Raw genomic sequence first — 12,189 nt, forward strand, 5'->3', positions numbered from 1 at the left:
TTCGGCAGTGCATTTGTTTCATGCTTTTACCCAGTCTTTCAACAGACATATAGCCATGTTCTTGTCATTGAAAATAATTACATGTATCTGTAAATTACATACACACGCATATATTCTCTGTTTTTTGTGTTTATTTGTGTTGTATTATTCAATTTTGCCAGTGTCTTGCAACAAAATATGTGTTTTAGTATGTTTATGTCATTATTTCTAATGCCAAACATGTAACCTGTGTTTTTAATTGCATTTTCAGTTACTTCCCTGGTGATTTCAAGCATGTCTGCAGACATGAAAATGAATGGGATCCGATGCCCAAAGCTGCCACACCTGGCCAGTTGGATGAGCCCTGGGCCGTGACACATCTGGTATCCAGTCCAAAAGAGATAAACATCCTTAGTGATATTGACATTGTCCATCTCTGGGCACAGTAAAATGCATCTATGAATATGCCTTATTCATCCAGATATGTTGTATTTTTTCTGGCTATAATATATGGCTCTATTCTGCCTAACACATATTTATGCATTCTGTTAAAATGCTAAGACAGTACAACTGTGCATGCTTGGACAGGATTCGCTCGTCTGACGAGATAATTTGTTTTGTTTAAAGCTAAAGTTTAAGGACATCCTAAAAACGACTTGTAGGGCCTTGAAAAGGGGCCCAAGGATTGATTCCTTCCTGGCTTGTTACATTCAGGGCATTGACATAAGATTTTCAAGAAGTATTTTAAGGTCTCTATAACCAATAACAACAGACAAAATCTTTTATAGTCTGTATAACAATGGCATTTACAAGCTTTACATTGCAAAGCTTCCTTTATGAAACAACTTCATAATGTCAGTCATGGTAAACAAGTCAGGTATATGTACTTTGTTAAGTGTTGCAATTGAAACAAATCCATAAGCACATCAGAACATGTCAGGTACTTTGTTTATTGTTACATTTAACATAACACGTTTTTAGCTCACTTGAATGGTGATCTTTTGTGATCACTCTATGTCCGTCAAAGTTCTCATCTGAGTCATATATGGACAAAAAAACAAGTCACCAGGTCAAATCTTAGAAAAACGTTGTAGCCAATTTATAGGCAACCTTTTTTGGTTCAATCTTTATGAAACCTTGGTCAAAATTTTTATTTGGCAATGCTAAGGCCGTATTTGAATCTGGGTCATATGCATAAAAAACTCAGTCACCAGGTAATATCTTTCAAAAATCTTGTTACCACTCTAAATGACACATTTATTACTCAATCTCTATTAAACTTGGTAAGCATGTTTATCTTGACAATACTTTGACCAAGTTTGAACCTTGGTCACATGACTCAACAAACTTGGACACAAGTGCTGTGTGAGCAATATTTATTACTAAGTCTTGATGAAAATGTATATCTTGACATTGTTGACCAAGTTTGAATCTTGGTTCAGAAACAACTAAATACGAGGTCACCATGCCAAATCTGAAAACACACAATTATACCAATTGCAGGCCACATTTATTACTCATTCTAGATGAAACTTGGTCAGAATATTTATTTTGTTTGAATCAGGGTTAAGTGTGGTAAAAAACTAGATAACCTGGTCAAGAGTTCAGAATTTGGTGTCTGTGACTCAGGTGAATGCTTAAGGGCCTACATGGCCTTCTTGTTGTAAAAAATCCAAGGCACAGCAGAAAATGTCTTGTACTTGGTTCAATTATACTATTTGGTGTAAAAGGATTTTTAAAACCATATGAGTCGCATTCTGAGAAAACTGGGCACTATACATGTGCGTAAAGTGTCGTCCCAGATTAGCCTGTGCAGTTTGCTAAGAAGAGACTTCAATTAAAAGAAAAATGTCATAATAGCGGAAAATGTCGTCCTTGATTAGCCTGTGCGGACTGCACAGGCTAATCTGGGACGACACTTGACGCACATGCATTATACCCAGTTTTCTCAGAACACTACTCATATGCTTAGCAGGCTTCAATACAGAATGACAGAAAGTGAGACCGGTTATGATTGAATCTTGTTGACTTTTGTATGAATGAAGGAAAGTGTGGGGAAACATGTTTTGTTATCAATGTTCATTTGTTTGGGGTACTAGAATTTTGTTTTTATCTGATTTAAACAATGAATACACAGTTGTGTTTTCTGTTTTTCTGAGAATCTATTCAACAATAGGGATCAATTAAAATTGAGTTTGTTGGATATATATATGTTGTTGTTGTTGTTTAAACCCTGTATAATTCTGCTTGAATGTACTTGTCTGTTTTAAGTTTTAATTGATGTGTATTATCCATGAATTTTCCCTATTATTAGTTTGATTGATTGTTTATTATTACCTATATACATTTTTTAGGTACATTTACATGTACTGGTGTTTATGTAGACTGTCACTGTGGCTGGTTCATGCCAACCCACCAGATCTTATAAAATGCAAATGGGCAATGCTCTGTAAAAGAGGGGGTTTAATGCATAAGCGTAAAGTGTCGTCCCAGGTTAGCCTGTGCAATCCACAAAGGCTAATCAGGAACGACACTTTCCACCTAAAATGGATTTTGGCTAACAAGAGACTTTCTATGAACAAAAATAACACAAAAGCGGAAAGTGTCGTCCCTGATCCTGATTAGCCTGTGCAGACTGCACAGGCTAATCTGAGACGGCCATACATGCCATACGTCCCGGATTGTCCGGGACAGTCCCGGAAATGAAGAACTTGTCCCGCTGTCCCGGAAATCTTTCAAATGTCCCGGAATTTACAAAATCCATATATACATGTACCTTATCTTAGGCTTAACTGCACCTCGAATCTGTGTATATCTGCAGTAATCTGTAGTAATGTTTAATTTGACCTTAATAGATCAAGTGTATTTCGGATAGGCTTTCGAACTTTTGCAATTAACAATGAAAAAAAAAAACGTACCAAAAATGCATACATTGTATGTCTTTAAATATCGCTACATTTTATACATGTCCCGGAAAATCGGCAAAAGTCCCGGACAATTTAACTCGATGTCCCGGAATTGGTCTGAAAAATTATGGCATGTATGGAGACGGCACTTTACGCACATGCATTAAACCTCTTTTTCACAGAGCACGGCCCAAATGTTTTGTTCAAAGTCTGTTTTGGTATTTCATGTTGTTAAAACCTATTATTTTATCCTTCAGTTTTGGTGATGTCATTTGCTTCTTCAAATTATTTGCATATGATTTTACAAATAACAATGCAGACATAAAGGATACTTAAGGAAAAACGTGACTTAAAAACTGAGGGCATATTTTATTGTTCGTTTGTTTAGTTTATGGTTTTCTTTTCCTTAACTTACAAACTTTGTCCAATCTTTTGGCTTTGTTAACTGGTTTTGTGGGCATAATGTTTCTTTTTATTGATCTATTATTATTGTTTATAGTTACAGTAATTAGTGTCAATTGCATTACTTTTATCAGATAAATATGCGGTTGTTGCATCATTACGTTCCAGATACAGTTTTTCTTCCCATCCATATCAGGACAACTCACAATATATGTCTAAAGTGCAGTTTAAATCCTGAATAAAAAACTTCATAATATGCATCGAATAATGAATACTTAGAAAAAAAGTTCAGAAACATTTACATTAAAAAAATCATTTTAAATTGTTTACAATATGTTCATTTAAAACACTTCTAATGGCATGCTAATTTGACTGTATTATATAAAATTCTTTTTATTCAAAGAACCTTCAGAGCAACATGACAGTTTCAGATAAGTATACTCAACAATTTGGTATAATGTGTTTTAGCTAAGCACATTACGCAGAGTTTAGATATCCCTAAATATCAAATGGTCGGTTATAACTTTTGTGAGTGTATTACAAATAAATTGTACCTTTTGTTAACTTAAAAAAATATTATATTTAGTGCTGTTTGTTAAAACATACCTCACTTAACTCTTGTAATAGCCAATGGATCACTACATTGATTGTTAATAGCTGTTCATAGTTTACAATTAGAAGTTTATTAATCATTATGTTAAATTTGTGGAATGAAAATTGTTCATGTAAAATGTTTGAAAATTACTAAAGTGTGATGTGTGCATGTGAACTAAATTGAATTAAAATGCAAACATTGAAATGATTTTGTTGGTTTTTATTATACCACGTTTCAAATATAAACTGAAACTATTTGAACAATAATATACATAGTTTTTAGATAATTTTCTCATGGTGAGCTTTTGTGATATCCTTTTGTCTGTTGTACACCATCAAAATTTGCCTTTTGGACAGTCTTTGGAGGCCGCATTTATTGCCACATCTTCCTAAAACTTGATCAAAACCATTGTCCCAAGCATGACATAGTTTGAAACTGGATCACATTCAAACTGGGTAACATGAGGGAAAAAACTGGGTCACTAGTATACATGAAATAAAGAGAACATTTAGGGGCCACATTTATTGCACAATCTTCATAACACTTGGCTCAATTATATATTGGCTCAGTCAAAACTGGGTCTTGTGTGGTCAAAAGCAAGGGTACTAGGTCCAATTAAATGTTAAGCTTAGAACTGACACTATAGAGGTGTTACTTATAGCCCTATCTACATGATATTTGGAGGGAACATTTGCCTCAATAGTTTATTTGTGAGTCTGGAACTGGGTTATATGGGGTCAAAAACTAGGTCATAAGCTAAAATAAAAAAGATGTGTTTGTGAAACACTATTCCCCCATATATTTGACCTTTTACCTAGAAGGATGACCTTGACCTTTTACCACTCAAATTGTGTAGCTCCATGAGATACACATGTATGCCAAATATCAAGTTGCTATCTTCAATATTGCAAAAGGTATGGCCAATTTTAACGTTTGACGCAAACAATCAACAAACCAAGAAACAGACAAGGTTAAAACAATATGTCCCCAGTATAGACTGGGGGACATAAAAACAACAACTCCGTATTGTTTGCACAATCTTCGTGAACTTTTCTCTCAACATTTGTTCAAATGTAATCTCAGACAAGTAAGATATGGTTCCTTACCAATGAACAGCATTGCCCCAGTGAGTCTTCCTTTGTTTGCTTTATTATACACCATTAGAACATCTAGAAGTCTTTTAGCCAATCACAGTGAAACTTCCTTAGAACATTAAGGATTGTAAATATCTGAGCAAAGCTTGAAAATGAGTGAGGTTCGTCTACACATTATTGCTGCCAGTTGCTAGGTTAGTTTTCCGTAAAAGTCTATTGTGAAGCCGCGTGGACACTTCCTTCTTAGAACAGTTAAGTTTCTTCTGGTCTCAGATGAGCGTCTGATTTCATTTGACGATATTGTTAACTTCATTTGACCCACATGTTCAATCCGGTTATATATTAGGCTACTGTATGTGTAACATGGTTTTTCTAAGGTTTGAACTGGTGAAGTTTTTTGATACATGTGGCCTAGACTTGATATTGTCATACATGTTGTCAAGATAAACCATCTTAACAAGTTTCTTCAAATATTTAGTCATAAATGTGACCTTTCAGGTGGTTACATTGTTTTCTTAGATTTAACACAGTAATTTTGAGGTAATGTTTGGACTCATAACCCAGATTGGAACTCTAGGGCCTGTCAAGATAAACATTCTGACCATTTCTGATGGATATTGAGTCATTATTTCGACCCTCAGAGTGAATATTTGTTGTTTTAACATTTTTCCCTGGTTTAAAATGCACAACACCCAGATGCACAGCTATTGTCATCTTACATCTCACCTAGTATACTTTTTTGACAAATGTGACCGAGACTCAAACTGTGTCTAGGTATGGTAAATATAAGTAATCCAACATAATTTCATTATGATTGAGTCACACATTTAGCTTCTAGAGTAGTAACGAGTTAAAAAAAATATTAACGTGGCAGCCTTTTGTTTGGACGCACACATTCCAGATTCGTTTTGGATTTTTTCACTATAATCACACTTTGCACGTTTAATTAAGATTGTGTGATAAATGTGGCTTTAAGTCTTGTGTGACCAATATATGAACTCAGCTAAGATAATGGTAACATAATATTCTAACCATTCTGATCAAGTTTCATCAAAACTCTTGTCTTTGGACAAGACTGGATATTGCTACCTTCTTGATCTTTGGGAAATAGGAAGTGAATACAAACAATTAGCATTCTGATATCTTAGTCAACGAGTATTCGCTTTGTCAAGTCATTTTTCATTTTCGCTGAGCAGTATATATATATACAATAATTGAAAGCAAAAACTATAATTTTACTTTGAATACATATGTAAAAAGCGTATGATAAACATAAACAATGCTGGTTAGTATTTATCGGATTAATTAAAATTCCACCACTACTTTAAGGTGATTACGGTCGTTCGTTAATAACGGACATGTACGATACAGCTTCATTATATCAAGCAATATTACAACCACACACTCGGTGTTATTAATGAACACAAATAAAATCAATATATGATAAACATGTTGTTTTTTTTTTCGGCGTAAGCTGCATAAGCCAGCTTTTCACCTTAGCCTGACCTTTGTAAGTGTCCAATAAAATTCCAATAAAATTTCCCGCGGCTAGGTACGAATGAATACACTTCATTTATTCCATTGGCTGATTTGAGTATACCACCAGAACATTGGAAACATATCCGCGTCTTTGTAACACTGTTTTACTGTATGAAACAATTTTATCTCGAATGAAAATGCTTAATAGATAGAACAGTTTTACACTCAATTCTCGACATCAATACAGTTTGTGCGTACACCTTTTATTTTCAGAGTATTACCAGCGCAAGAGCGTTTATACTTAAAAGGCTATGTTCTCATATTTAGTACTTACTTCCTTATTCCTGTCAACATGTTAACATGTAAAAGTATAAAGAGCAATGGAAGCGAGGCCTCACTTTAAAGCATTGCATTTCAACCCGCGAGGTATATCGGGTCAATTCGCGGACATTCAGAGTTTATATACAGGTCATCACCGGAGTTGGCGGCCAGTAAAATAATCGTTATATAATAAAGACGCTATCCGTGAACTAGGTGACCTGGAATTTTCTTTAGACCAGAAATATGTTAAATGAAGATATTCAGCAATATAATTATGGTATGTAAATAATAGATTCTTAATGTGTTTTCAACAATACAATGATAAATATTATTGTTGATAAATTTAACAATAATTATTCGTCCATATTGCTTAATGTACTAAAGTGATATTATGAGCATGTAACAGTTTATAGGAGTCTATCGCAACCGTTGATTATTTTTGATGTTTCTACTTCATATACACTTATATTAATTAATGCAGCATCATCATACTAAAACAATATACCAGAAAGAGAAAAATAATGCATTTGAATATCAACCGTACTTTCGTTTGACAACTGATCATGCGTTTACGAGTTGAACCTAAATTTAGTTTTAGTGCAGATTTGTTCATACGACACAAAGACACGAAATTGTTTTACGGATCATTTCAGCTTACAGGACTGGGTGGGTCACGTAAGAATATCGAATATAAAATATATTTTTATAAACAACTGGTAGCAAGGTGAGTTGCAGATAATTAATCAGTAACCACATTTTAACTAACTATTTTGACCTGTTAATTCTTTTCAGCTCAATTCAACAGTGCAAAATGCCCATAATATCACTTTAAGCATTAGCACGATGATAATTGATACTGTTAATAATCGAATCAAATAGCAATGCCCGACAAACCACTAAAACAGGTTTGTTCGAAGAACGCGCCTATAAATACGGATACTTCTCGTGTGGCCGGTTGACTCATATGTTTAAATTTCACTTCCATTCTTCTTTTGGTTTTCTGTTTTGTATCTATAGGTTTATAACCAGCAATATGTTATAATGTAAAATAAGCCGCGAAAACTCCCCGTAACATCCCGTACTGCGTGTGATGCAGCTAAGAACTGCACAGAAAAAGACATTCGCTATCCTTGATCTCATTCATTAAACTATTTACGCCGTATATCTTTTTTAAAGATATTTCTTGTTATATGTTTCACTAGTTTAGAGATCATATGAAGATTGTTATTTTTTTTTTTTTACAGATTTAAGCTCCAATTTTCCGTGTTTGTCGTCGAATGTATAAAAAAAATACATCACAATAATGTCATGTATGCTTTTTTAGGGTTTTTCTTTTCCGTTGAACCCATGCACCTCTGACACTTCTGATCATTCATTAAAATTATTCACACTCGCATACGCAGTTTATTGACAATTATAATCCTTATCCTTATAATGATAATTTCTTACCTTGAGATGTTAAATGTTAAAGATTCATTGTATGATGTGCTTTTTATATCATTTAATAATTGTACACGAAACAAAGCGACTCTTTATTGCTTTGCTTTATTTCGTTAACATAGTAAACTTATTGGTGTTAAGTCTTGAGATCACCCTTGCTATAATGCTTATACATATTTCGTTTTTATATACGAATGAAAGTCAATTAATTAATATAAAATATTTTTAATGAATGTGATATCTTCAAATTATTACTAAACAATAACATTAATCTTGTCTTGACGAACGAACGGTCATTCGCGAGCTTTTACAGTTACTGTAACTAAACGCACTGAAGACCCATGTGGATGTTGTTTTGGTACCCATTTGTGCTTTGTGTGGTCATTTTTGTCAGCATCATTATGGAATTGGTTCTGTTTTGAAGACTTTGGTTTACAAAGTGTGTGTTTTGTATCTTTGCAGCAATTTCTCTATATATTTATTATGCCCCCCTTCTTGGTATATTGCTTTGCACATGTCTGTCGGTCGGTCTGTCGGTCTGTCCACCAGGTGGTTCCGAATGATAACTCAAGAACGCTTGGGCCTGGAATCATGAAACTTCATAGGTACATTGATCATGACTCTCAGATGACCCCTATTGATTTTGAGGTCACAAGGTCAAAGGTCAAGGTCACGGTGACTCGAAATAGTACAATGGTTTCCGGATGATAACTTACATTTGGTCAAAGGTCAAGTTCACAGTGACAAAAAACGTATTCACACAATGGCTGCCACTGCAACTAACAGCCCATATGGGGGGGGGGGGGGGGCATGCATGTTTTACAAACAGCCCTTGTTACAATTGTTGGTGTTCACATGTGTAAGGCCAGAAAAGAATTGTATTTTTGTACAGATTAACAGTTCATGAATGTTGTAAGCGATCCTTTTGTGGGAATGTGTACTAAAATAATCTTGGCAAGTATAGTAAATAAGGTATAAACAAGTGTCAGATATGTTAAGCATATGCATACAAACCAATTCAAGTTGATTAATCCTATTTTTTCTTACTTTATTTAATCTTGTTGACGTCATTTAACCGACAACGAAAATGATACCGTTCCGGATATAACCTTACTCATGATTGTTGCAAAAAGGAAACCTATATATACATTATTAAAAGCAACTTTTCTATTTAACAAGAAACATTCTATAGCATGTGATAAAAACATTTGTTGAATGTCCGAAATAATATTCAGGTAATGGTTGTGAGCAAGCGCGTATTCTTTTTTTTTTCTGTAATGGCTCACAAATTAAACATGCTCCTTGACACATGTACCATTTTACCTGCCTCGGTGACTTCAAATGATTTATTCGGTTCAAAGGCACCGATGGGATGTTATATAGGAGTAGTAAAGCACAGTCATTAATAATGGACATGTACCAAGAAAGTCACATACATGAATGTCCTTGCTTTGAATGGCTGTTAATCCTCCACAATACGACTGCCGATAATTGCCTATGTCAACAAAGTATAATCCAACAATCATCGGTTTCCTATTGAAACCTATGGCTAAACAGGTATAGTGAGGTTCTGAACACTTAGCGTCTTGTTGTATTTCATGTTTGTGCGTAACAATGTTTGTTCTGTGGGTATTCTTCTTACCTCAAAAAGGTGTTTGTAAATCGAATATGAACTCATAACGTGTCCGGGCTGGTACGTGGCAAACAGGAAATACTTTTTTATTATATTTTACCGCTTCTTCAAAATTCTTTTGAAAAAAGCTGTTTTCTGTCATTTTATTTAAATATCCATTACTGTTGTTTTTAATGATCGAAAATTCTGCAGAAATATCACATTGGAGACTATTCAATGAGCTTTAAAACCAAATGTGTATTCCCGTCAAAAGAGAAATGGAAATCTGTCTGAAGAGTAGGCAGTGCGCCAGAACGAAACCAGTCACTGGCGAATGAGGCTTGAACAATATAAAGATTTTTCGTTTTCGTTTCTCAAAGAAGTTCACAAGAGCCTGTTACCGGCCACCATATAGAGAGTCGCGAAGATCCGCCCAGAGAGCCTTTCGCTTATGAAGTTCCTGTTTCGTTTATGCTTCAAAACACCTCCTTCAACAAGCCGTCTTATGTCCAAAGTGCACACACCAGCACATGCACATCGAAGCGGAACATGCACTTTTTGAGTGAGAGAGAGAGAGAGATTAACAGCCTGTTCGCCGGGACCCTTCGGACTGCCTGTTTCTGCGCCTCCGTGAAAAGCCGGGCCTGTCCTGATTAACTGAAGTAACAATTAGGGAACGCCTTACACCAGCTAACCACTACCTCTTGTTCGCCGGTGAAACAATGTAGCACCACTTTCTGCGTCCGAGCAACTTAGGCCTTTAACAACTCGAGACATTCCAGATAAAGCACTCCGGACTGTCGATCCTCCCCATCCCGGATATGAAGGATGACTGGTTGACAAGGGGATGACAACTCTAGTATCCTTGTCAGAACTTCCTTCTGTAGCCCCCAAGTCTCTGATGGCTCGGTTCGGTCTAACCCAACTTCTCCCAGTGCCACTACTCTTTCGTTCCTCAGGAGCTGCTTTAAACGACGGTAGAGCTCAGCATTGAATCGTGCCGCGTTCCGGGGATGTAATCCCACCGCGACACCAAACCCAGCCTGAGCCGGGAAAGATGTCGGGTAGGTCTCGGGGTCACAGTAGATCAGGACACCTCCTACCACATCCACTTCAACTTGGGGTCTGGTCCCTACATCTGCATCCAGAATAGTACGGCATTCCCAATTTCACTAGAGACCGGTCCAGGTGAAAATGGGAATCGAAGGCCGAAATCCTGGTCGCTTCCGGTCGCACTGACGCCTGGGATGTGTTCCCCCTAACCAACGAGAGGTTTGCCTGTCCAGATACTACCAGATACTCCCGGACAGACATATTCAGTACTTTAGAACCAGCATGAGCCGTTCCACTTCCTGCAGGTTCAGTCGCAGCCACAACCGGGGGTGTCGGGGTACTTTGATGCTCCACGTCGGGGATTTAAACTTGTAACCCAGCCACAGCCGGGACGGTACTGATTGTCCAGGTTGAAAAAGTGAACTTGTCGATGCCTTAGAATGTGTTTCAGCAGACCGACAATGACACGCCAATGGGCAAAAAGAGCCTGCGAGTTCAGACGTTGAATGTCGAAGTCCACTTCCGGCCATCCTGATTGACGGGCGAACTCGGACAACCACTGTCTATCTACTTCAGATAGAGATACCTCCGCGTTGATTCCCAAGTCATGATTCTAGCAGAATACCAAGCCTGTCGTCTTCGACGAGCTGTAGAGCGAGCCATCTAAGCCGTCGCAACCGAGCTCCCTGCCAAGCCGGATCCGCCAAATTTCCTAGCTCAAATCTCTCAGGAAGGTGCCTCTGGTAGACATGTCGGCTTAAATGGCGAGACTCTGATGTACATCCCATTAACGGACAACGGGACGTTCGTTTCTTTTTCGTGGGCTCTTCCATGCGACTACCCAGTCTGGTCCAAACTGAGGGTTTCAGGACTTTTATCACCGGCACACACTCGTGCAAAACTGGTGTCGATTCGGCTGGTTCCTCCCTCATTTGATCACGTCTTTTCCGTTTTTCTGTGCTTCCTCACAACATGGGAACTGTTGGTGAAGACTTGCGTGGCAATCACCGAAGATGCTAGGTTCCCAGCCTCGACCGGGATACAAGTAACCCCAGTATTAGAGACTCCAACCGAAATCGGAGTCCCCTCCACCGGAGCACGTCCTTCTGTTTCAGAGTCGCTTAACACGGAAATAACCTCATCCTTGATCAGTGGGGTATCTTCACACTGCCCCACATCATCGGCGACGGAGAACTGTCCCACTTCATCTAACGCCGTGAAGACAGAAGAAGTTGATGGATCTTCTTCTGGCGCTATAACCGAAAGCACTTCGGTTTCCATGGACAGCTCTTTGTCGTCTCCTGAAGC

General features: G+C 37.2%; 2 protein-coding genes across 3 annotated transcripts in view; both read left to right on the forward strand.

The window, feature by feature from the left end:
* LOC127856181 (zinc finger CCCH domain-containing protein 10-like) overlaps positions 1–714 on the forward strand; it is a 265,858-nt gene extending 265,144 nt beyond the window's left edge. The window contains exon 5 of the mRNA XM_052392252.1: positions 251–714. Within this exon, the coding sequence (XP_052248212.1) occupies positions 251–265 (15 nt within the window). The 3' untranslated portion in view covers positions 266–714. The remainder of the gene's footprint in view (positions 1–250) is intronic.
* The window catches only part of LOC127856174 (zinc finger CCCH domain-containing protein 10-like), a 572,427-nt gene extending 568,341 nt beyond the window's left edge, over positions 1–4,086 (forward strand). The window contains exon 5 of one of the 2 annotated variants that reach the window (XR_008037881.1): positions 3,724–4,086. The gene's annotated coding sequence lies outside the window, so the exon portion shown is untranslated. Of the gene's footprint in view, positions 1–728; positions 1,795–3,723 lie in introns of those variants that run through there. The other variant, XR_008037880.1, reaches the window with a different exon arrangement.
* Positions 4,087–12,189: the final 8,103 nt, after the last annotated feature.

The sequence above is a fragment of the Dreissena polymorpha genome, chromosome 13 (genome assembly GCF_020536995.1).
Source record: "Dreissena polymorpha isolate Duluth1 chromosome 13, UMN_Dpol_1.0, whole genome shotgun sequence".
In the NCBI taxonomy this organism is placed as follows: Eukaryota; Metazoa; Mollusca; class Bivalvia; order Myida; family Dreissenidae; genus Dreissena; species Dreissena polymorpha.